Source organism: Lathamus discolor, chromosome 15 (genome assembly GCF_037157495.1).
Source record: "Lathamus discolor isolate bLatDis1 chromosome 15, bLatDis1.hap1, whole genome shotgun sequence".
NCBI classification, from domain to species: domain Eukaryota; kingdom Metazoa; phylum Chordata; class Aves; order Psittaciformes; family Psittacidae; genus Lathamus; species Lathamus discolor.
In genome coordinates this window covers 3,423,575-3,451,283 of record NC_088898.1, presented here as the reverse complement: position 1 = coordinate 3,451,283, position 27,709 = coordinate 3,423,575, and the positions used below count along the sequence as shown (strand labels likewise).

The 27,709-nt window shown below is 39.6% G+C and overlaps 1 protein-coding gene across 5 annotated transcripts in view; it reads left to right on the top strand.

The window, feature by feature from the left end:
- Positions 1 to 27,709, top strand: part of MAPKAP1 (MAPK associated protein 1) — a 97,947-nt gene that overhangs the window by 28,644 nt on the left and 41,594 nt on the right. For all 5 annotated transcript variants that reach the window (XM_065695887.1, XM_065695886.1, XM_065695885.1 and 2 more), the window contains 3 exons: positions 13,155 to 13,327; positions 18,404 to 18,580; positions 25,746 to 25,855. In XM_065695887.1, coding sequence (XP_065551959.1) covers positions 13,155 to 13,327; positions 18,404 to 18,580; positions 25,746 to 25,855 — 460 coding nt within the window. The remainder of the gene's footprint in view (positions 1 to 13,154; positions 13,328 to 18,403; positions 18,581 to 25,745; positions 25,856 to 27,709) is intronic.

Sequence of the window (27,709 nt, the reverse complement as noted above, 5' to 3'; positions counted from 1 at the left end):
TTCGGTTAGTTTTATGAATTTTGTGCAGCACCTTTTCTTTCCCTAAAACATTGCAGTTGTTGTCTAGGTGTTCTTATTTGGGGGTTGGAGGTAAAGGAGAGCTTGAAATTACTTTTAAATGGAAGAACTTTCTATTGTATTTATCTGTCTAGAGGCAATAAATCTGTTTCAGCAGATTAAATACTGACTTCTTTATAAAACCCTGTTTTCTCAAACCTCTTATCAGCAGCACTTGGCAGTAATCACACCTAAGGAAACTTATAATTTTCCTCAAGGAGGTGACACTGACAGAATTAAAAATGAAGGAGCCCCCTGAAAAGCCAGTTCATTACAAATTAACAGTGGTCCTAGCAAAGCAGTGGGCTAAGGCGTGTCAAATAGTGATACGGATAAAGAAACCCAGCATTTTAAACTGTCAGAGCTTGGAGCATAGCTAGCCTTAGAACAAATTAATCACATATTGTCAACGTAAAGTTGCATCAAATTAACACATCGGATTCCAGCATATTAATGTGAGAATGCTTTCACCTGATTATTACTGCAAACCATTGCCACTCTCTGACTGCAAAGATATAATTAAATTGCTAAATAGAAAGTGCATATAATATCTCTGCATGCATTTAGGATGCATGAGCTGAAAAGATCACATCCTAGTAAGTGACAGTTTCTATTTGTAGGAAAACTTGACTTTTTTTTCCTCTCTCTTATTTACTTGGGAGTACTAGAGTATGAAATTAGAAAAGTTAGTGATGTTGTTTGCACTCTGTACAACTTCAGTGAAATACAGGTTTAATTTAACTGATTTGCTGTGCTGCATGTCAGTACGTAATTAGCTTCATTCTTCTCCGTACTTTCTTGGGGGCAAAGAGAGGGAAGAAGAGGTACTTTAGAGTTTTGAAGGAAGAATATGAAGAAGCAGATGTTAATACCTCACTAAAGATGCTGTTGATTGATCTCTGAGGGAGGTTGTGGGTCGATTCGTTTAAAATTAAACTGCAGTTAAAATCTGTTGTGATCAGATAGCACTTAAATTGGACACAAGTTTATTTCATGTGCTGTGTCTGTTGATGTATCTTTGCTTATGAATTTGTTACTTGCAAAAATCCGTCTTGACGCTGTAAATTCATCACAAAATGCTCAGTTTAGTTTATGTGCTGATGGACAAAAGGCAGTGCTGTAACAAAAATGAATGCATTACTTAATTATTCTTTATAGAATACTTTAAGTAATAACAAAAAAGGAATTACCTTGGAGTTTCCAGCTCCTCGCTCTGTTCCCTTTCCTACAACACCAGCTGAAAAGTGATGCTTTGTGCCTGTGTCTGTACTTGCCTCCTCTCTTGCCCATCCTCTTCTGACTCTTCTCATAGCATTCCTGTGCTGATGTCTCATCTCTTCAATTCTTACATGAACCATTATAAAAGATGATGTTTAAGCTTGATTGTGAGTGCCCTTTATAAAACACTTTTCTCTTCAAAGGTTCTTTTCACTTTAGCTGATTGTAAACTGGCACGCTCCTCTCTAACGAGGGTGTGAGTGTTGGAGAAATGTTGAAGCTTATGAAATGTATGAATAAAATAGTGTGGTGTGCTGTAGTTAGGATGCATCTCAAACACTAAGTTCTCTCCCTAGCAAGTTAAAAAATAGTCTTATGCTTTAAGTATTGAAAGCAGTGTTGTAAGATACTAAAATTATTGTGTAATTCTAACAGGGCTACAGTGCTTCGAACTTGTCTCTGTGTGGATCCAACACGACATCCCTTGTGCTTCCATTCAGTTTTAAAGCCCTCACCAGCAAAAGACAGTTTAAAATACCTTTATAATGTCATTTGGCAGTGCCCGTTTACTGTAAGCCCTGATGGCGTTATGGGGTTGTTAAACCAGAACTGGGTTTTAGTTGCGTTGCCTGGTAGTTCCTGTGATTCCGTGATTGAGAAGTATAAGTAAAGGGTGCACTGGGAGTCCTTGACTTCTGTGGGAGAAACCATAATTTTGCTTGAATATTTTCATTTCAACAAATGCCACGAAGTGAAGGCCACTGCGAGCACAACGGGGAGCTCATTAAATGGTTCTGATTTTGCCTGCAGTTGATAGAGGACCCAAGAGTTTGACAAGATTTCTGCGGCAGCATCCAAACTCCTTTTCTTAGCAGCAGATCTTAGTTGAAAAATAAGAAGTGAAAAGGAAGGAAAACAGCCTGTGTGTATGAAACATACAGGGAAATTTTCATGAATAGCCAGTTTGGTAATGCATCTAAATCAAAAATAGTTTTTAGGCCATAGTCCTTTAAAGCAAGCTTAATTAGAATTAAAGAACTTTAAAGGAGTTTTTATAATGCACTTGTTAATCTTTTGGCTGAATCATATTGCATTTTATTCTGTCTAATTGATTTTTTAGCAATTTACTAATGTCATTATCTTTCCCTTAATTACGGATCAAACCAAATGAAAAACATATTCACAAGTTAAGGTTTTAACAGCCAAAGAAATATGGGTATGGTTTATTAGCAAATGTTTATAATGCCTGCTATTTGCAGGAAGAATGGATATATACATTTAACAGACATGTTTATTGCCATAAGTATCTGAGGGAGATAAGGTTTTGAGGGGTTTTGTTAGTTTCTCAGAGGCCAGCCTGTTAGAATATGCCTTTACTCTGACCTTTGTACTTGAAAAATGATTTTAAGACATTGACACTAATTACAGAGTAAGGACTCTCTTATGGGTCTGTTCAAGCAGCATAATATCGCTAATCGAAGAATTCTGGGTTTGTAGTTAAATGTTAACTATAAATGGAGTGGTAATTGTTTTATTCTTGTTTCCATTATAAATGCAGATTTTATTAAATGATTATATATTTAAGATTTTATTCAATACTATCCACTCAGAATCTGTAAAGGCAGTGTAATGGTTTGGGGCTTCCCATGTAAGACTCTTTTGCCTATCTGAAACAAATAAGGAAAAAAATCTCATTAGCTTCTTAATGCTAGGAAGCCTTTCATTTAAAATGAGGAAAATTAATTTACTAACAAAAAAAGTTTCTCAGCTCTCTGTGGAGATTGTATTTATTATACCTTAGGCTGAAATGGGCCCAAGTCCTGGGGAAGAATGTGTTGAGAACACATTATGTTAGCAAGCGCTGTGAAGCTGTCTCACTGCGTCGTGCGTTTCAGAATGGGGAAGGATTGGGATTTTTTAGGTAGTGTCGTCTGCGGAACTGGTTTTAATCCTGCATCAATAAAACTTGCTTGAACTCACCCTTCAGAGCATTTTCATGTGCAGTATTTTAAGGCAAAAGCCTCTGAAGGCTTTTTACACTTTAAAGATACCACCTAATGACGCGTGGCTATTGGAGTTATGTACAGGCGATGTATGTTTTTGTGGTAATCCAGAATACTGATGTAGGTCCCCTACACACAGAATGCATTTAGTTCTTCTTTTAAATTATCACTTTAAATGGCTTTTGGCTTAAGATGACCTCTAGCAAGAGCCCAGCCTTACATCAGCTGTGGTCATGCCTGGTGTTGTACACCGACTGTCTTTGAAGGGGCACTTTCAAAGAGGCATACTGTATTAGTACTGAATGAAAGTGGGTATGAGGAGGAAATAAAGATGTTTTCCAAATCCAGATTAAAGTGTAAAGAAATTGTATGGAAATAGGGTATAATTATTTGAGAGATTTTAGCCATACTGGAATTATTAGGTCAGTCTTCTGAAAAATATCATGAGAATATTAACTCCGTGGAAAGACGTGAATCCAGATTTTTTTCTCAGCTGAAAATCACTTGTATTGTTTCAGAAAGTATATTATGCATTATTTAAGCTGTATTTTTTAAAGTAATTTTATGGGCACAATCATAGGAAAAACAATACTTAATTAGAAAATTAACATAGAATTTCAGTGTACATTTGTATGTAACGTAAATACTGTTTTCCAAGAGAAGCTGTATAAAATACTCGCAGACACTTAATTCATTTTGCAGCCATACTGCTATTGAAAACAAAGAGACAAGTAGTCGGCCACAGATCTGTTAGGTTGCTATCAATGCAGTTAATTAGAACTGTTAATCCAAGCTCTGAACTTGTGTTGCAGATTTGAGGAATTTTTCATTCATTTACTTATTTTTTAATAGTTGGGAAAGGGTAAAGGGATGGAGAGGAGCTCAGGAGTAGGCTCGCAGCACTGCGTGCAGTTTGGCATTCGATCCCAGTATTGCCGGGTTGCCTGGCTACTTAAGCTCTGAAGAGAAATCACCAGACTGAAGGGGATGGCTGAGACAGCCCTTCCTGAAGAGGTTAGTACTTTTTCTCAGAATTAGGTTCTGTCCTTTTTGAAAGAAGAGCAAATAGTTTCATTGACGAGAGCACTAAAACATTTATTCTTTTGTTAATCACTTTTTGCAGTAAAAAAACTTTGAGCATATTGCTGGAAGCGCAATCATTTAAATTCAGTTTGATGAAATGAATATACCCCTTTGACAACTAATATAACCAAGTCAGATTCTTGGTATAATTCAGCCCTAGTATTATTTATCATGGATTGTTTTCCAAAGGCTGCTCTTCTTATTCCCATGACTTTTTGCTTATAATGAGGTAGGAGGGAGTAACGTGCAGTCAGCATCGCGCATCATTGTGAGCTGCTCTGCAGTGGGACTCGGTCTTTGAGTATAAGGGAACGCCAGTTTAAGGGGCAAGTTTGGTGACTGATGCTGATAAAGGGATTTTGTGGTAGAGGCAATAAAACCCCATCTTCATGAGCAGCCTGACTGCTACATCATTTTCTGTCTCTCTGATGGTTTTTAAATTGAGGGGGGAAAAGGCTGTTGTGATAGTGTCACTAAACACTGCAGAACATATTTCCATATAAAAACCTTCCTGGGTAGGAAATTCCAGTTAATAATAATTCGGAGAAAAACCTGTAGTAAAACTTGAACATATTAACCGTTAAGAGTTTAATTTGAGCTCTGGGGGAAGGGGTGTATCTAGATAGGCACAGTAAAAATGATGAGATTTCAGGCAGGTTTTACAGATGATTTTAAGACTAATTGAGTCATTTTAATGATAAGTCTTGCTTGGCTTCTTTGAATGGACCGCATGTAATTAGTTGTAGCCTCAACTTTGAAATGTTTTGACAGAAAATGCATCATTTAGCTGTTAAATTTTTTTGTAGCCTCTGCCTGTAATATTTGTTCATTTTTGGCAACATCCAACTTCGCTCTTCCAGGTCACATTCCAGCTACGGCTCTGTTTTCTTTGTTACCTCGATTGTTTCCTTCAGGATGAGGGAGAATAATTGCACAGAACATCTTTTCCAAGCAGCTGGAGTCAAATTCCAGCTGACTGCAGCACCTGTGACGACGGTACCTCTGCCTGGGGCTGCGCGGTGCCGTGCCAGCCCGGGCTGGTGCTGAGGATGCACACCGGCATGCGCGGGCTCCTCGTCGCCACGCTACTGCCCTTCTGTGAGCTTCAGATGGCAATAATGCCAGTGAATGCAAAGTGTCTGGTTTAGACTAATTAGAGGGATGATTTGTGAAACGCTGGCTATTTCTTTAATTAATCACCAGCACAAAGCTATAAAACCCATATTTTAAAAATCCCTGTTAGTTTGCCATGTGGTTAATAGATTGTGGCACATTAAAAAGTGACACGGTGATGTATTAAAAATGTTCCACCTAAGGTTGGCTAATGTCCTCGAGGAACTTAAGCTGTCTGCTTTATGCAACAGAAGCATAGGATTAGAGGCTTGATCTGTTTAAGAATCGAATATTTCTGAAAACATTTATCTCTTGTATAGCATCTGTTCATTAAAATATATTGTGGCATGTTTCTTAACGTACAAATAATGTTTATGGTGTAGTTTTAATTATAAGTTTTTGTTGTATTTTCTTACTACAAATAATAACTCTATTCGTTACTATTAAATTGCAATGTTTATTAGTAAGTAAAATATAAATAATTCTTCTAAAGTAGGCCATTCTTTCTCTTTGCTACGTGGAAACTCGGGATAGTTTTGTGTAATGAATGCCTCTTTGTTGTAGCTATAGCAATTGTTATTTTGATAAATCTGAATGTGTTTTCGTTCTTCAGCAGAACTCTGGGGACTGAATAGATTAGGGTTTAATATCCCCGGGTAGCTCAGTGCCACCACAGGCGAGGTGAAATTCAGCCCTCTGGAGAAGGGCAGCTCCAGGTCCAGCAGTGCTGTGGGGAATGTGATGTAGGACCTGTGAGATGTGTGACGGGATTAAAGATGGACTTGGTCCATTTGTCCTCAAACTGATGCCCTTGTGAATGCGAGGGAGGCCTGTGCTGCAAAGGGGATGGGCTCAGGGCTTCTCCTTCTGTTCCAGATAATATTTATCCAAAATCTTAAAAGTGGGGCTGGAGCTAGATGATCTTGAAGGTCTCTTCCAATCCAAACCATTGTATGATTCTATTAAAGTAATAACAAGAAATCATATTCATACCACTCTAAGTAAAAAAGGTTTTAATTTTGAGTTGTATAAATGACTGCATGTTAATGTGATTGAAATATGCTGATATAAGAATTATATGTCTTATTATTTGCTCAGGACTTACATAGTTGTATTAATTGTGGGAGTGAATGCCAAGAGAGAGCAGGCAGTAATTTGGGATCCTTGATTCTGCGGTTATGTATGTAAATCATAGTTTTGAGGTGCATATAAAAACTTGTTCAGGTGGAAGCATGGAAGGAAACTGTCCAGCTCTGGAGGTTATGTTTCTCAGCTGTGTGTTGTATAATTAACTGGTAAATTAGGAGGGGGGCTAGAATAAAACATGAGTATGTTAATGCAGCCTGGAGCTGATGTTGTAGTGATCATTGCAATGCAGATAACGCATTTCTCATAACTGCTGCTGCCTACTGGAGCCTTTGAAACATCTGGACCTTTAATTGAAAAATAGTGTGGTGCTGTACAAAGCAGACATGCTAAGTGAAGTCAACAATTTAGAATAAAAAATAATAGTGTGTTATTTACCTTGTAGTTAAATATTCATACTTTGTTATGCTTTGTATAACAGGAAATTACTGGGTTAAATTTTTATGAATAGTGACAGTGTGAATAAGATAAATTAAGTATTTAACTATGTTAATGGAATTTTACATGGGGATCTGCTAATTCTGCAGCACAGGCCAGGATGATACAAAGGAGAATCCACTTCTCGGAGGGGAACAACTTTGAAGCCTCATTGTAAAGCCATGTGGACTGGCAGGCATGTGAATGTGGCTACTGATGGTGCTGAGCCCATTGTCCCTGTGGCCTCATTGATGATATTTTCCATAAATAACTTTTTAAGAGTGACAAAAGTAATCACAGGGCTGTAGTAATTAAAAATGCCAGCTCTGACTTAATCACCTGGTGAAATAAGTTTCATTCTGTTTTGCCATAGTAGGGTATAGTATGGTGCATTGGAGAATAAAAGGGGCAGAACTACCATATATTTTTCCTGCCAACACTAAGATTTAGTGTTATGCCTCTGAATATTAATACAACATGCAACTGAACAGGCTTTTTCTCCAGATCTGATACAATGCTGTGCAAATAAACTGAACAGACTATGTTATAAATATTTAACCATCATACGACGTTAGATGCTGTTCTACTCACTGCACCAAAACCTACCAGTTGCAGCTCTGTGTTTCACTGCTGGCAGTGTGGAGCTGGGATGCTGAGGCTGATAAACGTGTTCATCATCCTGCTTTGCTGCCAGTGCGTTCATTCTGAGCCATATGCCAGCAGTGTCATTATATTGTGCGACAGTATGAGGGCTTCTGCCACATGCTTATTGAGAGCTTTTGAGATACTTGATCATCTAAACTCAATCCAAAAAAATAGTTGGGTTTGGGGTTGGTTTTTTTTACATGACCTTTCTTTTCCTGCTCAGCCCCTCAGAAGCTGTTCTACGTATGCACGAATGTGACTCTTTTATTCCCACTTACTTTGGATGAAGAAATAATTGCTCTAATTTTTTAAGCCAAGAGTTTAGAAAATGATGCGTTTCGATGGTTGCCTTAAAATAGTCCTTTGTATTGCCATAAACATCTGTGCTCTAACATGTTGGAAATTTTGTGGTGTGAACTCTCATCTATTTTCTATATGTTGTTCAAATACATCTGTGAATAAGTTATCTTCAGGAGGTGACTGCTGGGCTGCATGGTGTATTAGATACCCTGCCACCTAAAGCAAAAAACAGTTCCCTGAGTTTAAAAGTGAGAAGACATTTTACACTTGGAGAGAGAAGGATAAGCATTTGTTTCCATTTTGTGTAGTGTTTAGCCTTGTTTGCTGTGAGGTGAGTCAATGACTTGAATTAATTATAATTACTGAAGAGACGTATACTGATTGAGCAAATAAAGTAGTAAGCTCATTCGTGCCAAGGCCATCTAATTAAATGCTAACTTTGGATAAGCTGGATGTGCATGAAAGATTAATTTTAAGAGGTTTTTATGACTCCCACTAAATAATGATTCAGTAAAATCTTTGCATTATATCATTAGAACATCTAATCTTAAAGTGATATAACATTTAGTCACAGAACTCTATTGTACAAGAAGATGCAGTAAATTATTATTGTTTGAAATTAATCACTTTTCTCTAAGAAATGTTTATGGGCTTTGTTTTAATTTTCTACCCTGGTGTGCAGTGAAGCAAATCAGAAGTGAGCAGGATACAGCGTAGGCATTTTTCTCAGTGACTGTGTCCTTACCTCTTCATCGTGCAGGTACTTCAGGAGTAAGTTGTGCCCCACAATAGTCTATTTGAGGTGTACATCATCTGGTTTTGGAGGGAGGTACACACTTTCTCATGGACTTTGATTAAAAAGTTGGGTTTAAATCTTAGGAAGATTTCTTGTGTTAAAAGAATTGGTAGAGTTTACATACGTATTTTTCTTATTTAATTTAACAAACTGCGTTTCTATTTAAAGCCTCTTAATTTTGTTACAGAACATTATTTAATGATACAGATATTTCTAAAATTATATACGTATATAGAAAAAAACCCATGGAAATTCATCATTTGTGTTGCCTGTCATGTCCCTCACTCATACTCTTGTCTGGAAGTAGCAGCAACATATGTAAGTACTGCTGATGCTACTTACGTTCCTGTAATTAGTCTGACTACTGTTGTTACAGATTGCCAAATATTACGTTGTTTTGTGTCTGTCCTTAGTGTAGAGAACATGAAAAGCAATGGTCCACAGGAGCCGATAGTCTTTGATACCAAGTTATTCTTCAGAAGAAATTTATGTATTAGTGGCAATAACTTTCCTAAGCGTAGTCACTTGCTTTTTGCCAAAGTGCGTAAATATACATTGATCTGCTTAAATTATAAAAACCGGAAAGTAGAAAGTGTGTGAATTCAGCAGATTGCACTTTTCAGCAGTGTCAAATAATGGCCCTAATTCTGTGCAGCTCTTGAACAGCAGCAGCAAAGAATAGCAGTAATGTGCCAACCACCGAGAATTCTGACAACACTGATAGAGAAAGCAGAAATACAGAGAAATTAAGCAAGTTGTTTATGTGCACACCACATTAGCAATAATTTGGGAAACAGTATCCCTGGGTTTTTGCCTCTTCAAGCCTGTGTGCGCTGCACAGTGCCGTGTCTCCTCCAATGAATTGCAGATAATGAAGCATCATCTTTGCTTTGAGTGAGGTGGAAACGCTGTAGAAATACCAAACAGGAATTTTCATCTGATCAAACTGTAGGAGAGCACTGCGTAGCCTTAAGAGAATCCAATAATAAAAATACTCAGGTAATTTTCTATGATTTATCATATGTTTTCTGTGTATCCAGTTACTCCTCACTTCCTTAAAGGACTGGTGGAATATCCCATTTCTTAACAATAAAAGCTTAATGGAATCAGATTTGTGATTTCCTAGAAAATTAACGAGATATTTTGTCAATTTTATTCCAGACTTCATTTGTCAGAATATGCAGTGTCCAGTGACAAGCTAAAAGAATTTTTTGACAAATTAACTGTGCCACAGGTGACAGATCAGGAAAATGTTAATTTAACAGCCCCTTTATGCTTCCCAGATTTATTGGAGGCTATTAAGGAAACTCCAAATGGTAAGGCCCCTGGCCCTGAATGGATTTCCCATTGAATTTTATACAGGATCTATTAATAAAGTTTGATGCTGCCTTTTTGAATATAGGTAATTGTACTTCATCTTCTGGGTCTCCTCAGCATTTGCATTTGGAATACAATTTTTAGTTGGGAGAAGAAGGTAATTACGCTTCCAGTAGTGTCTGTAATCTGGTTCTGAATGATTCCTCCTAAAGAAGGGACTACAAGCACCATATAAAACCCACAAGTTATTACTAGTTAAATCCAGTGTGGCTAGGTCTTTGACTCTTGGCCACCGAGACTAATAATTGGATCCCTTTTATTCAGTCCCACCACCTACAAGTCCGTACCTAATAAGCTTTGCACAGATAAGTAATTGAGCTCTGTGGGACTTCCTACACAATTAATATTTTGCAGGACCAGGCTAAGGGTATGGATTCATTCCGTCCTGGAGACAGGTACCTGATGGTTTGGATTTCTAATGCTGGTTCAGAGCAAGTATCATCAATTTGCAATAAACACAGCCGGGGCTTTCTCCAGGCCCCTTTGACTCTGATTGATCAGTCTAAGCCTTGACCCACATGTTTGTAGCCCATACTGGTGTTTCCTACCTAACATGACAATGAATGTTCTCATTACTGATAGAAAGTCTAATTGGTTTCCAAATCTCAGGTTCCAGCCTCTCTAATACCTTATGGCAATCAGTTTCACAGCCCTTTTAATTAATACAAATATTTCACTCAGGTTTTTAAACATCTTAACTATAATAGCGATGCTTTTGAGCCATTTCCCAGAACTGCTGCTGTTGGTATTGTTCCCCTTGCTCAAAGAGCAGTTGGAATCCTCATCCATGCACACATTACCCCTGGTTTAAGCCACTCATCGTCTTGGTGTTCATATATGTTTGAATATCAGTAATGGAGGGAGTTTAGACAAACAAGTTGGAAAAAATAGAGTGGAGGAGGTAGAGGAGATTGAGAGATAGAGAAGAACAAAGACAAGTTTATTTCAAAACCACCAAACACAAAGCATCAGCACTGTGTAGGGCATAGAAGAGAGGAGTGGTGTGACAGCTAGACTGAGGCAAGTCACCATCTTATTTGTGGCAGCCGTAAGATCAGGGTCCCCAGAACGTGTTTATTTTATTAATACATGTGTTTATTGATCCTGAGCTTATAAAACAGTCTGTACTTGTAGTAGTGGCTAATGGAGTCATCTGGTCTTTTTGGTTATTAGTTACAGGTTTTGGCTCGCTTGTTCTTTCTCTGCTTTGATGCTGTGTGTGTCAGTTGTAACCTTGGCATCAACTCTCACATCTGGTTGTCAATTTTTCTTGGAGTTTCCCATTACCACGACTAAGCATTAGTTACGATTCTGCCATCCTTGGATTTAAACGTGTAACTAACTTGGCATGCCAAGGAGCTGCATTAATTTCCTTGATAACTGCCATTTATCCATGCGAATGCAAAGGTACTTGAAACCACAGGTCTCCCTTCATGCTGGTACCTCAGTCATGCCCATACTGTAGGCGATGCTCACAGCCTTGTGTGTCTTTGTATATTACCTTTGTTAATGTTTGCACCTGGGCAAGGACGGGTACGCTTTGAGACTGGTGATTCATTACCTGATACCAGCTTCATTATCCTTAAAATAAATCCTGGAAGTAGGAAAGGAAGAGGAGAGGAAAAGAAACAAACACAAACCACCGTCTTGTTTTAGCAGCTGTAGTTCTGCTGTGTTAATGGTTTCCTTAGTGAGGGGAGGTCAAGGTGGTATCTCAGAGGGTCCCAGGCGCGCTAGCTCACACTTAAGGTTTATCCAAACAAGGTGGAGTGTCCTGTATTCTGGTACAAATCTAGCATTTCCTTTTAAATGAGTAAAACCAATTTCTTCTTGCCTCCTCTTCCCATATTCTTAAGGTATCTGCACTATAAAAATGCTTTCTGAGAAAAAACAAATTTGTTATATTTGGATGGATTTTAATAATACTTTTAGCTATGCCAGTATGAATAACTTTAATCTTTAAATTTCTATTATTTCTCTAATTTATAATCACACCGAAGGATCAAATGGTTTTTAACAATATATTGAAATTAGCACATGGCATTTAACTCCCTGTTTTATACTCTCATTATAGATTTATAGTATTGAATCCTTTTATTCTGTTACTTAGAATTCTGGGTGATTAATTCAAGTAATACTTTCTTCTCTCAAGGCCCATATACGTATAGAGATAGATAGAGATATATAGTTACATCAGGGGTGCTTTGCAGAGGGGGTCAGGACATACAGCCTTTTGTCTGTTTAAAAGATTACTGCTTTAAAAATGCAGTCCTGTCTGTGGTAGATTAAACATTTTCTTCTTGCAATGCAAACTTTACAGATCTTTATGTTGCTGAGCTTTATGGTTTATTTAATTGTTCATCTCCGCAGTGCCAAATAGATTTTTTCAATACAGTAAATTCCAATAAAAGCCAATATCAGTTAATCCTTCTTAGTTGTTTTCAGATAGTTCAGGATACTTTAATGGCTCAGTTGTATGTGTGATTTTGTGCTTCTCTTGGCAAACCAAGCTCAAGCCTAAGGTTTGTTTTTAAATGTTGTCTTAGCCTCCATGTGTGCTTGACATTCATTTTTTGCCGTAGCTTTCTGTTTAGGTTGTGTTCCCTGGTTTGGTATCCCTGGATGAGCAGCCTGTGGTGTCTGTCAGGCTGTGGCCTACGCTCTGAGTGTAGATAGTTACTGGCCAGTTGTAAACACTGATGGAAAACCCATTTTTGAAGTTTTTTGGATCCTGCAGGCACATGGGTTCTTGCAGTGAAGTTCCAACTCTGTGGAAATCTGTGAAATCACTGCCAAATATTTCCTATCCTTTTTACAGATGCATTAAAAAGCAATAAAATAATTGGGATTTGAACATTCAAGCTTTATCCAGTTCCGAGTTGCAGCAGAGTATTTTAATCTTTCTATTGAAAAGAATTCCACCCTCACCACGTTTTGTGTTAGCTCTGTCGTGCGTAGTTTTTGGTAATACATTCTAATGAAATATATTTTCTCGACAGGGTCATGTTGGTACAACGGCAACCAAAAAAATTGATGTCTACCTCCCACTGCACACAAGCCAAGACAAACTACAGCCCATGACAGTTGTGACGATAGCGAATGCCAAGGTGCATGACCTGATTGGACTAATATGCTGGCAATATACAAGTGAGGGACGGGAACCAAAACTGAAGTAATGTTCTTTCTTTACTACCTCTTGATCTCTAATTTTCTCCTCTGCAGCCTTTTTGCATGATGAAATGGATTTCCATGTCAATGTTTTCATAGATAAATCTTGGAGAAGCCACCTACACATTCATCAGTATTTCCTTTTGAGCAGCAAACATGCATCTATATCCATTTCTCTTTCAATTAAACTACTGGGTGCTGTATAATGATAAGCATATGAAACCATGGATCTGTAAATGAATCATAATTTCAAAATGCTGTGTGTAAAAATAGTATAAATCTTGTATCTTTTGGTGTCATGGACACATTTTTCATTTTATGTCCCATCTATTTTTTGGTAGCATTCTTAATGGCAAAGATGTCAGAATCCGGAACCCATCTGTAACTCCCTCTCTTGTTTGTTCTGAGAGAAGGTACCCAGATTCTGACTGGTTTATCTGCATGGTATCAGCTCCTCCTCCAGATTCATAGAGAAGAGGAGTCACTGTACTGGGTGACTGTATCTTGGAAGTACTGTCAGTACTGTCCCATGGAGGGGATTTTAGCCATAGTGAGTCTGCCTGAAAGCGAGCCAGAATTCTGTCATACCGCTTCAGCATTACTTACTTGCTTTCAGCTGTCGCTTTGCTGACAGAATGACTTTAATTCATTATACACATGTTAAAATATTTCTGGTTTTCTAGGACTTGCCAGATACAGGGGCTAATGGTGCTTTTCTTTCTAGGTTATCCTGGAGGTATCACTAAAATACACAAATAAGAACCCTAAAAACAAAATAAATACCAGTTTTCTTCAAAAATGAAGAATAAAATTACATTCTTTAATTCAGGTTTTTCAATATCTTAGATTATCTTTACTTACATCTGCATTGTGAAAGAATTCTACCCCAAAGATTTCTGTGCCTAAATAATGGATGAGATTTGCTGTGCTGGGGAACTAGTGTTGTTCAGTAAGAGTTGTTGCTTTATGATGGTAGTTGACATGAAGTACATAAAACAGGTACTTCAGAGCCACTCATCTGAGCAACTTCAGTTTTAAAACAGTTCTGTAAAGCACTTCAGGTTTTGCTGGGTCATAGAAAATAAATTAAGGACTTAAAATAGTTTATTATAGCACTGTTACTAGTGGGTCACTGATACTAGTGGGTGACTTTCATGGTGCAAAGAAGGTGTTAACTGGTTTGTTTGGGTTTTTTTCTATATGAGCCAATTTTCACTTTATTGTTCCTGTTAAAGTTATTAGATTAACTTTATTTTTTCCTTTTGGCACTGAATTTAAGTTTTCTCTTTCAGCATTTTTCAGAAGTGGTTGAGGGCTTGGTAATCTCTCCTGTTGTAGCTCAGTTGTACAGGAGAAAGAGAGGTGCTGAGAGGTGGCTTGTGCTGCCCTTCTCGAGGGTTAGTTGGTTTCTGTCTAGTAGATACAACACAGAAAAGCAGCCCCACTTGAAAACAGTTTCATGGATATTGTTGCCTTGGATATTGGATTTCCTTTAGCTCTTCCCAGCACACATATGAGATGTTTCAGAGGTTAAACACTTCACTTGGATTTGTCTTTTTTTTTTACACCGGAGAAGAAATATAAAATCATTTGCAGATGGTGCCGTTTCCTTAATTTCCGTTCATTACATCATAAGGTCAAAAGAGTGTCCTTTGTGTGTGATCAGTGTATTTCTTTATGAGTACACCACCACTAACGTCACTCTTAGGACACGTGTATTTTCCAGGAACACAGCGCACCTCAATGGAGTAGAGGTATTCCACGAAACATGGTTGCCCACAGCAAAAGCCAGCAGTGGAATGAGATGAATTTCACTGCCTGCCTCAAAGGATAAAATGTTATGATGTGTCAAAGAGCGCTCCTGACCAAGGAGGCTGTTTCCTGTAATCAAATCTCAGGACAGAAATAATAATATAAATAATGGAGGCATAATGTTCCTGCAAACAGCCTAACAGCAGCAATTGAGAGTCTGAGTACAAATGCTCAGAGGAAGGGGCAGAGCCTCAAGATTCCAAGTTCATTTTCTTGTGTAGTTCCTACTTATTTCTCGTGTCTCCTTCACCCTTTTTTAGCATTGCTGACTGCCAGCCCTGTAGCAAGGGCTGACTTAACTGTAAACTGACTCTCATCATTGCCAAATAAGGAGAGCTCGTGCAGGTTACACATCCTGCATTTGCCGTTTGCTCCTGGTTTAGTCAGTTCAGAGTATAAAAAGATAAAATGGGGATCATTGTGATACTGCACTAGAATACACAGAGTGCTTTGAATCTGATACACAACGCATGCAGAATGACACATACACCTATTAGTAACACAGCTTGAGAATGATGAGGAGGTTGTAGACTTTGTAATTAAGAGGAACAACCCCTTTGTCTTTAGAAGAATATATTACTGCCTAATTCTTTTCTCTCAAAGGTAGATGTAAGAGTCTGAAGAGAGTGAGTACTAACTGACAGCTTTGAGAACATTTTGTATTCAGTTAGGTTGCTTTTTAAATTGTAATTGTGTTATATTTGTCTCTATTCAGTGTCTTGATATGAGGAACCACTGACAGTGTTAGCAACCATGTTCCTGTCCTCTTACGCCTGAACTTTGGCCATGACCCAGTGGACCCTTCTCTTGCCAACCCCTGACAGATGTGCTGTAATGATTCCGCCTGCAAAAAATAACTGAAATCTCTTTCTAGGAATAATAAACAGTGAGATGCAAAACTCAAATCAACTTCCTATTTCTAGAAGTTAAGAATGCTTTCACATCTGTCAGTTGCTGAGATTTACATTCTGTCCAAGCAAACTCAGGTTCTCAAGTCTTTGAACCTTGTAATTTGAAGTCTAACGTTCAGGACTTTGATCTCATCCTGATGGAGGTTCAAAATGCTGAGCAGTTTTATCCATTGGGATTGGTTTTACAACAGATTGTGGCTTAATCTGTGTTAATGTTCAGGAACCCAGTCCAGGGTTGAAGACATTGGTAACACCTTTAATTTAATGGATATTGAATATTGTCAGTATAATTGGTGGAAGATAAGTTGTCACCACTACCTTTTTTTGGCACTTGGATTGCTTTGAGACTCACTGAATGTGTTCTGTTGCCTGCATGTCTATATGTTCCTCCAGCCTTAATGAGAATTATGCAAATGCATCAAGTACCAAATGAAAATGTTAACTTTATTTATACAGTGCTCACCAGGCTGCACATAAGAGAAGTCTGTCAGATGAGTAAGTTAGAAAATCAGTGGTGTAAGGCACACCACCCTGGCTTCTTACAAGGGTATGTAGGGACAGGGTGAGGGGAAATGGCTTTAAACTGAAAGAGGGAGACTGAGATGAGCTCTTTGGCAAAAGCTCTTCCCTGTGAGGGTGCTGAGGCGCTGGCACAGGGTGTCCAGAGAAGCTGTGGCTGCCCCATCCCTGGCAGTGCTCAAGGCCCGGAAGGACATAGGGGCTTGGAGCAACCTGGTCTAGTGGGAGGTGTCCCTGGCCATAGCAGGGCTTGGAGCTGGATGAGCTTTAAGGTCCCTTCCAACCCAAACCATCCTGGGATTACGATTTGTAGAAATCTGAATAGAATAAGAGAAGGACCCGAAAATTATGCCAGGCATTTCTCATTACATAAGCAGGATCAACCCGTACCTATATTACTCACATCCTCCTTATTGAGCTTGTTCCTAAAAGGACTGGCAACACTGCAAACCACGCAGCTTCCTGGCTGCGGGCTTTCCCTGGGGCTGGCTGAATTCTCCTCCCAGCACTACCTTTCACCAGCTTCTCTGAAAGTTCCATAGCACTCTTGAAGAAGTTAACAATTAATTCTACAGCAATGTTCGAGTTCTTCATAACAGTCCAGAGACTCATAGAAATTTCTTTAGTAATATTGCAGGATTTCCCAAATTCAGAGACAAACATTGCTGGATTACCTTTGTGATAGCAAATCTACAGCTCATAGTAATAGTAATGCATCATTAGTACCCATTTTATATAATAAATGTCTTAGTCATAACAAAGTGGATCTCGATCACCTGGACTAAGCACTCTCAATAAAGCACAGTTGCAACCAAAGGTTTGTGAATTAATTGAGAGAATTGCAAATCAGGTAGTCAGTATAATAATTCATTGTCACATCCAATCAATAAACTTTGTAAATCAACTCATTTAATTCAAAAAATGATCTATATAGATCAAGCGACCAATTAAACAATTAGCATACACTTTGCAATTAATTAATTTAAGCATCAATCACGCAATTAAAACTCCAAATTTAAACGGCAGAGTTTAGAAACACACTGCCACGTGATCGTTCAGGCTATACTTCATGGTTGTGGGAAATGACTGAATGCTGGCAGATTTATGATAAGAAAGAAAACTTATTTTCAGGTCAATAACTTAAATAGTAACACTTGAAATAGATTTTAATGTTAAGAAAATATGATTAATACCTGTTTGGAAGGTGTCAATAGTTATTTCCTGATGGGCTTTGATCTGTGGGAAGGAAGAGGCTTAGGTTTTTCTTTCCTATTTTCTTCACAGTGTGTCTGTTCAAAACTCTCTTGTTTAGTTCTTCTTATCAGCCTATGCTAATTTTTAAGTGACTGGACTTTTTAGATGTTTAGCAGAGGTAGCTTTTGTACTAATCAACTTCTTCACAGTTACTTGATCTATGAAAAATCAGACACTGCTTGGTTGCCTTTAATTCTACAATGTAATGGGCATATAAGTAAATAAATTATCACAAATAGGGAACTATTACTTCCAGCTTTATGAAGTTGTGGAACTTTTATAGACTTCAGTATATTTTAATCACTGTCAGTATTTTGGTTGCAATTCAGTTAATTGTGAAGTAAGACTCAGTGCTTTACACTGAGGTTTGGGAGGAGGGTTCTATTCCCACACGGTTATGATAGCAAGATATGTTTGGGACGTGTTTACGTACATGCCATCGATGGCTTTTCAGTGTATTGCTCCTGTAGCAGGCGTGTCTGCTGATTTGTTACCTGCAGCCTTTAGTGACTGGTATGGATGGGCTGAACTGAATTAGGTTTCTAGCATCCCTCCTGAATAAACTTCACTTGTCTTGGTTTCAGCGACAACGTCAATGCCTACTGTCTCCATATTGCTGAGGATGACGGCGAGGTTGACACAGATTTTCCACCCTTGGATTCCAATGAGCCCATTCACAAGTTTGGCTTCAGCACTCTGGCGCTGGTTGAAAAGTACTCTTCCCCTGGCCTGGCAGCCAAACAGTCGCTCTTTGTGCGCATGTGAGTATGGGTGCAAATGTTCTCCATCACTGGGAAACAGCAGTGGGTCATTTTCTTCTTTGCTTTTCTTCATGTGAATTTAACACAGTTCAGGGGTACGTGTATTCGTGGTTCTCTGCAGGCAGTACCCTGGTCTGTGTTCTGTCTTGAGGCAGGTAGAAAAGTAACTGCTGGTGGCAGCACCTGGGGTGAGCCTTCAAGTCTGAAACTGCAGAGAAGAGAAGCAGCCTTTCTGCATATGATTGGTGGAGAACATTGAACTGTTGCACTCCTGCTAGTAAATACTTGGAATTCACACAAAGTCTGAACACATAATCTTCATTTTGCTCCAGCCATGCTGCTAATGAAATGAAGCAATCCTGCCAGTCGTATCACAAGCTCCACTTTTGGTTTGTGCAGGTTCCAGTCGCACAGTTGAGCCAGGGAATGGGCTTTTTTGCCAGTGGCATTGCAGAATATTTAGTTACTTCCACCTGACCAAAGAATGCTGGGTGTTTAATCTGAAAGAGGGAGTATCTCTTTCACGTGCATGCATTTCTGTAGAGTCAGTGGATTTGATTTGGCTATGGATTTGATTTTTTTAATTCTATGATCCTATGATTGTTTTATCTTCAAGATAATCCTGCATGCTCAGTATCCCCAGAAAAACACCAGCAGGTGTATAGAAAATCCTGTTCTAATTCCATGCAATCAAAAAGAATAACAAGTGTTCACTGCAGGTAGACCATTTAAGAAGCCTATTCATTAGAAGATTCTCATTTGTTGATGATATCTCATGTGCAAAAGGTCCCCTTTCTTTCTCAACTGCCTCCTACCTGCATCCCCATTGCCTGTATGCAGTGCATAAATAGGGATTAGTATTTAACTGCGGCGAGCACATGTGGTCTCAGGTTTTGGACATCAGGTTGGAGGAGGTGAAATCAGTGTTCCCATGTGGAGGCTAGACTCCTCAGCAGGATCCTAGCCTGCACTGCAGTTCTCCAATTGGTGCTTGTATCAGGTTTAAGGTCCAGCTGCAAATCCTGCAGACGAAATATGAAATCTTTTGCTTTAGCATAATCTGTGCTCACGTGAGGACCTTTCATCTAACTTGGCAGGTCCTGACAATTAGTAGTAGGAGAACTGCATCATAAGAAGCAGTGCTTTTCTGATAGGTGTTGTTTTTTTCTCTGTGTCCATATGTTAATTTGAAATTGCTTGTACTTCCCGTGCATATAGTTATTTGTAAAGATTTAGATTTACATTAGAATTTTTAATGAGTCCCCTAGATTAGAGGAATACTTGATCATCACTTGATCAAGGGACTGTTACTACTGTGAGTTTAAAATGTGTGTGCTGTCTATTTTTGTAGGGATTCATTGTAAATTCTACATCTTCTTCCCCTTTTGCATCTCTTTTTTTACCTCCTCATGCTGAAGTATTTCAGCTGCTGCTGTGTCAGGCTCGTGACTCGTAATGTTTATTAATAGTGAATCGCTGTTGAAAAAGGTTGATGCTTCTGAGAAGCTTCATGGTGAAACATGGTGTTTGATTTCAGATCTCACCATCCTGCATATTGGATATATTTCCCGATGTTGTGCAGTTACCGAGCTGACAGTTATGGAACCCCGCCAGGGACCCCGTTTCAGCAGGACATGTTTGAGCAGAAACAGTTTGCAGAACTTTATACACTTAAACTCCTGCCAAGGCAAACTCTTAGCCACTTGAGTTGGTTATAAATACCCAGTGGTGGTGGTTAGAAGTAGCCCACAGTGTATTTTATATTCTGAGCTGAATGTGAATGTCTTTGTGGCTATATAGAGTAGTAAATAATTGAGTTTGATTAGGGAGAGGGACCTCATTATCCCCCCACCTGTGCCCAGCTGGTAGGGGAGGGTCGAAATGAAGCCATTAGCTGTCTCTCTTACTGGCATCTCAAAGAGCTCAAATACATCTGTGTCTTATTTTCTTTTCTGGCACAATCAGTCGAGCAAGCTAAGCAGGCATGACCGAATTTGGCAAGTTCCAAGGACTCTGGCAAAGTTACACAAGGAGAAGACGGAGGGCAGTCATTCTGGCTTCTAACTGCCCATTAGTCTAGCGAGTTATGTTTTTGGAAACTGTCTGTTGTGGAAAGCAATACTTTGTCCAATGTCAAACATGGCACTCGCAAACAGCCCTCTTTGATGTTGAGAAGGATTTGTCAGGAGGAGTCAAACAAAGCACCGCATTCATGTAAATGCAGACTCCTTGAGATGATGAAGTAATACCTGAAAGACTCTGAGCAAGGTAGCTTAAAATAAATCTATACTATCATTAGGGCTTTTGCTCTTGGAAATTTTATCACAACTTGACATACTCGATCTAATGGTGTTTCTAGGAGTTGTGGTTCAGCTGCCAGTTGGCACACGGATGAAATTTGGCATACAGTTCTTCTGCTGTGTTTTTTCTGGTTTGATATTGTGTTTATGTTGCCTTGACTGTTATATATGTATTTTTCAAAGCAGCACTTTTGCTATACTTGATAGATTAGGGTTGAAAGAGTTTTAAAACACCAGGCTTTCATCGTACATCTACAAGTTCAATACAAAGCTTCGAAGTGTGTTTTTTCACTTAGATGACAGAAGCACTCCCCAAAAGGCCCATTATCAGTTTTTTCATGGGTGTAGGTAATCTACAAAGTACATTCTAGAATAGTTATGAAATACAAATTTCAGAAGGTTATGTAGGTACCAAAGTTCAGAAGGTAGGAAGGACCCCAAGGAACGAGTTGGAGCAGGAAGTGGGCTTCTAGATATCTAATGATAGCTTCCAGCAATGTCAAAACACAGCCAGTTAAAGCACATAAAGTTATCCAAGGCTAACCTGAGATGCACTAAAGCAAGATCATTTAGGTTCAGGATAAAAACTTTGGCTGGCTTAGTTACTGTGGTTAATATCACTGTGCACTTTATCTTAGAAATTACCCAGCATAAGTTAAGTACATTGCATCAACTGGCATTTTTAGTCTTAACTTTGACTTCGTGCTGATCAAGTGGAAATCGTTATTAGTCATCCCCAGGCACTTTCAACCATGCCAGGCATCTTTTGCAGCAAGTTTTAAGGGCTATAAATTCCATTTCAGTGTTAAAAAACAGTTAAAAGCTAAGAAAACTGCTCCAGATTGGAAAGGCAGCTTTTGGAAAAGTTTGTTTCCCAGTTCAGAACAGAAGCCTTTTGTCCTTTCAGCATTAGGCTTTTATTTTGTCACACAAATAGAGCCCATGGAGAGGACACTGCTGTTTCCATGCCCCCTATGAGCACTTTCCCCCCCAGGGCAGCACCCCGGTGTCAGCCCACCGAAGCTCTTGCCTCTTGTGTTGTTTTCTTTTTCCTGTTCTGAACCTTGCCACCCTGGCTCCAGCGCCGAGGCTGTAAAAGAAGATGGAAAGCCAAGTTACCGCAGAATGATCACTATCATTAACATTCACGGGTGGTTCACTTATCATTCCTGACTGCACAGACATGGCAGCCGTTATGAAACGTCCACAGGTGTAGCACGATGATACATATTACATTGTGCCACAATGGATTTATGTATTCTGTAACAAAAGAAAAGTGTAATGAAAAAATACAGAAGGTAATCCTTTATTCCTCCACTGCACAATTTATCAGTAATGCCTGTGGATGATAAGTGCCAGGGATTTCCTTTGCTTGATTTAACCTTGTCACCCAGGTATGTTTTTGCAAAATGACAGAAAATACAAGCTAAGGAATTTCTTTGCTTCCAATCTGTAAGCAGCAGTTTTAATTGATTGAATAGCCTCTGCTTGTCTGTCCCGTTTCCTAGGGTGTTAACTTATAATAAAGGTATCACACATTAGCAGGGTAAGCTAAAACTTGCCATTCATAATTGTAATAAAGGAATGGAATGGAAACATGCCATTCATAATCGTAATGAAGGAATGCTGGAGTGAGGTTGAGTGGGGACAGTTCATGCCCATTATCGATGCAGAGTGTAGCTGGGAGGCTGCCTAGGTGAGGTGGGGATGTATTGCTTCCACAAGAGCCTCACTGTGCTGTTTCCATGTGAAGGCTGGTCATGGTAGATTGATGAGGTTTGAGGTGATCCAGTGTGGAGGGTGGCTCCAAGACTCCCTGTCTGTTTGATAGGAAACGGTGCAGGGCTTCTCCTCCGCGGCGGCACAGGAAACAGCCTCTGACACCTTGGCCTGACCCCAGGATGACGGCAGAATCCCTTTGGTCTGGGCTTAAATCCACCCTTGGCTCAGATTTGTGAGTTTACTGAGTGCTAAAATGTCGTTATTGAGGTTCTGTAGTGTATTGTTAGAGAAAACCAGAGCTGCATGCCTGGTGAGCCAGAGCAAAGGGAGGGAGAATCGTGTGTCTGAATGGAGACGGGCATTTCAGATCCTCTGGCTCTGCTCCAGAGCAAATATCCAAAAGTTTACGAATGTGGGGTGCGCTTTACATTTCAGTGCTCTTGCCAAGGTCTCGCTTACTGGATAGCACACTAAATATAGTAAAACACAGAGGTTTTTCTTATTTTGCTTTGATCAGTAAAGTAAACTTTTAAAGATTGTTCTGGGATGAGATCCAGCTTCTGAGGCAAAGAATGGCCGAGGCTCAGGCATGAGTTAGTAATAGAGTGTCAGGAAAATTAGTCTGACAGTTCTCAGGCCAGCCTCTCAATAGACAGGATCGACCAAGTTGGGATGGCCTGCAACATGAACGGGATCAACAGCAGCGTGTGCTCTTTAGCAGCCGAAGTGTCAGGAACCAAAAGACAATCTTCCATTTATGGGAGGTTCCAGATACACGTTGGTATCTGGAGCTGGGTCAGCTGTGGTTGGTCACCATCGGGCACGAAGTGGGGCTAGTCGTGGTGTCAGCTGCAGGCCCTGTATTTTATTTCCCTGTATTTTGGTTGCAGTTCTCTGGAAACCTTTCTGTATTGCAGAGCAGTTTACAAGTTACCTGAAGGTACCAAATGTCTTTTGAACCAGTCATTCTGGTGGTTGGGTCAGTGTATAAGGCTTTTCTTGTAGCGCTTCGTTGACAAATGTCATCTTACTTAAATCAAAGCACAACGGTAGTTTCTTTTCATAACTATAGTCTGGCTGTTTAAGAGTTTTTTCACTTTAAAATGTCCTCAGCAGGTCAGTTTGGGCTAGTGCTGTAGTGATTTGGGGAAGTGAGGTGGATGCCCAGGCAACTGCAGGGTAACAGAAGGACATTGTGCAGTGCTCGTGCACGTTATCTGGCTCCAAGGCAGCTTAAGGGAAGGTTTGCTCATCACTGGAGAGCTGAGGAAGGTCTCTGCTCACTTTATGGCATTAGTCAAACCCCCTGAGATGCTGGGCTGTTGAGGATGGTAATCTCACCACTGCAGGCACGGATGGTACTCCCTCATGTGGAGCAGTGGGCTCAGTTCTGCGCATTCTCTATGAAACACATGGCAGAAATAGAGAGGGAAAAAGTAGATGCATGAAAAGGCTGGAATACTTGGTTTGAAGACAAGTAAGATAGAGTTATAAATATTAAATGGTCTAGAGAACATAAATTTGGGGCTTTGGGACAGTTTTATTTTGCCAAGAACAAAGGGAATTGAGAATGAAATTCAGATGAGTCTCGCTCACAACTGATGAGAAGGAAGGCACTGTTTTATGCTAGCTTGTGGGACTGTCTGCCATGGGGTGTGAGGAGCCTGGAGGTGAGCTGCCCAAGGAGCTGGGGGTGCTCTGAAAACAGACCCATCTGATACAATAATCACAGCATGGCAGGCTTTATTTGTAATGCATAAATGACCACCCTGTGGGTTTCTTGACCATCTCTTCTGCGTGCTCCAGCCACTGGGCAGATGATGTTGAGTTGGAAATCTTAGCGGGGTAGATAAGGTACCTCTGCCCTGGGAGCAGGGTAGAATGTGGCAGTGTGTGCCTGTGGTTCTGCTATCCATGAGAACAGCACAAGTGAACTGCAGGACAGCAAGGTGGTGGCCAGCATGTGCCCATGTCAGGGAGCTCACTGGCCGCCATGTATGCCCTGCAGCTAGGGGCCAGGAGACGTGTTAATGTATGGTGAGGGCTTGGAGATGTCATTTATTCATCTAAGCTGTGTCACAGAATGGGCTGAGGATGCCACAGCTGAACTCCAACTTGTATTCCCAGTGTTTGTGTCTTAAAGTGACATGTAATATGCTCGTGTTTTTAATGATGTTATTGTGTTGCTTGGATTGCTTTTGACTGCCAGTTGCTTTTAAAAAATATTCCAGCTGTGATATTCATACAGAGCTCTACTCCCTGATTAAAATTCCTCGTTGCCAGATACAAAGCTCCTCCTCCTGTCTAAATAGCTTTGCAAACCAGGTTTTTTCCATGCAGTGCAAATCTCTCCCTGTGGGTGCCTAGCAGCACTCAAACAGCCCTGCTAACTGTCTGCAGTGACATCTACTGACATGAGCAGAGATTGACTGCAAGGTCTAAGGGGCAAAATTTACTGATATATTAATCCAGTGTCTCTTCTATTATATTGTCACCTTCTCCACTTCCCCAGTGATGCCACTTTTGGTGTTTGCCTGGTGGTATCATCCATAGCCATTCCTGTGCCATTGGCCATGTTTCCCCAAGGTATGGACTCTCCTGCAGGCAATGGCCAGGGGTTTGTTCTGTGATGTACACAAAAAGTCCAAAGAAAGCACATTACTTAGTTTGCAATAATGCTGTGCATTAATAGTGCTGCAGAGCTGCTGTTACTTCTCTGAGTGTTGTTTTTCCACTTCTTAATGATTTGTCACGTCTGCCATCGGGACTTGTATGACAATGACATTGCAAACTGTTTCTCTTGTATGCACTGAGGAATGCCTAACAGGTACTTAATAATGAGGAGCTGAGGAGCTCTGCAGGTGCATTTGCTCATTTTTCTTTTTTAATGATGAGCACAAAATGATCAAAAATAAAGATAAATTATGAAAATCCCTACACACCTTGAATCTCAGCCCATTTCCTCCACTTCTGCCTCTGCCTTTCTAAGGGACTTTGCTTAGTTTCTCCTTTTAACACACTTCTATCGCACAACTTTGGGAATTGTTGTGCCTAACAAATCCTTTGCTTGAAACTAATGAAAATTGCAGTGAGCTGCCTGATGATGATGATTTTGTAAAAATGCATGTGCATCTGTCTTGCAGAAATGCTGCTCATGGATTCTCACTTATTCAGGTGGACAGTATGAAGGTCACCATGAAGGATATCTTACAAAAGGCCTTAAAGAGAAGGAAGGGATCACAGAGAGGCTCAGGTGGGTTATTTATCCTATCTTCTAGAGGGCAGGGTGTTTTTCCATGAGCATATTTTATGTATCTTTCTAATGGTTGTGAAAGATGCTCAGGTGTTTTCAGTGGGTATTGTGATTTTTCAGCACCTCTCTGAAGCAGTTCTGTGCCCGGGTTTGTGTTCTAGATGCTGGCAAAATGCAGACAGTGGAGGAGCTGCATAATGTTTGCTGCAGAGCAGTATATCCATTACTGCAAATATTTATTTATGATAACAAAGCCATTTGCATTCAAGTCCAGCTAGCGGTAGTTTGAGATGATGGGTGGAAGTACAGTAAGACCAGTCTGTGATGGAATTTGTGTATGCTTTTAATTTATGTAAGCAAATGATGCTTAGTACGATTTTAAATAATTTAAAGGATTCCTCATTACTTGTAGAGAAAGAGAAAAATTTACTTTCTGTAATGTCAAAATTATTATAGATAAGACTTTCCAGTGTTTTAAAAAAGAAAATTTACTGTGCTTGCATTTGTATTTTAGAGCAATGCTTTTCCAGGGTGTAAATGTGCATTCACATATATGTTAGTGTATATATATTTCAAAAGTATAAGGCTGAGAGATCTTTCCAGCAACAAGAAATAATTACTGTGAGAAATTGCATTGAGTCTTGTCACGCAACAAAGGAACTTTAATATAAACCTATCTGTATACTAGGGAAAGATAAGGATCTTGTCTTTGTAAATGAATGAAACCTCCTTATATACCCTTAGTTTTAACTATGGGAAAAGAAAATAAACCCTGGTCTCCTTAGAAGAAGTAGCTCGGCGCAGTTTTTAAACGAGTATATAATCTGTCATGGATTTAATTAGCTATCTTCAGATGAGAGCTGAAGTTTTAATAAAAGTTAGAAGAGATAACACAGTGAAGGACACGGATGAGCTGTCTCAAGGCCATATTCCAAGGGAACGATAAGAGCTGTAAAAAATGGCAGAGGAGAGCAATTGAATGAAGCAATGAAAATCTGATTCTCGTAAAGGAAAAAAAAGGAAAGGAAAGAAAGGGGGGGTGGAGAAGAGAGCTGCTGGTCGGGTGTTGTGGATGAGACCCGCCAGCGTCTGCAGCAATTTGGCCACTGGCCAGGAGTCATTGTTCACCCTCGGCTGTGGCGGCTCGGTCCAGATGTGCCAACTGCACGTTTCGGCTTTTGCCAGCTGACTGCGCCGTTTGATAACCAGCTCTCTGGATGCCCATCACTGGCCGCAGAGATAGAATTAAATGATGATGATCTTCCCACAAGTTGGGAGAGGAAACAATGCATATAAATCTTGATTTCATCTCAGCGTGAGAAGTCTTTATCCATCATCACTCATAATGAACAAGTCGTTAGCTGCGATGAATGGTGTTCTGGTTTTTTCAAACACCTCTTTTGTTCACTTTTTTGGGTGACTTTTATTTATTTCCTGGGGTCAGATTTCCCTTCCCTGAAGGGAGGTGGCTAAAGGCTTCACTTAGCTCAGTCTTTAAGCTACTTTCCTCCTTTGTGTAACAGATGTTTTACTCTTTGTCCATTTGACGTTTGTTTTTGCTTTTATTTTGTTACTTCTGCTCAGTAGTTTAGAAGTGGAATGGACCTGTCATTTACTGCTTCAGCTAATACTTAATTTGTTTCTACTGTTTTGGCACTCCTGCTCAGAAGCCTTTGTAGTAACAGGGTATATAAGCACGTATATATCATTTGGGGCTTTTTTAATTAAATCAGAAATCATTTGAGGTTGGAACAAAATGATCTTTAAGGTCCCTTCCAAACCACTCTATGATTCTGTGGTACAGATTTACCTTTTATAAATTATCCGTGTGACATCTCACCTCTTTGAGATCTG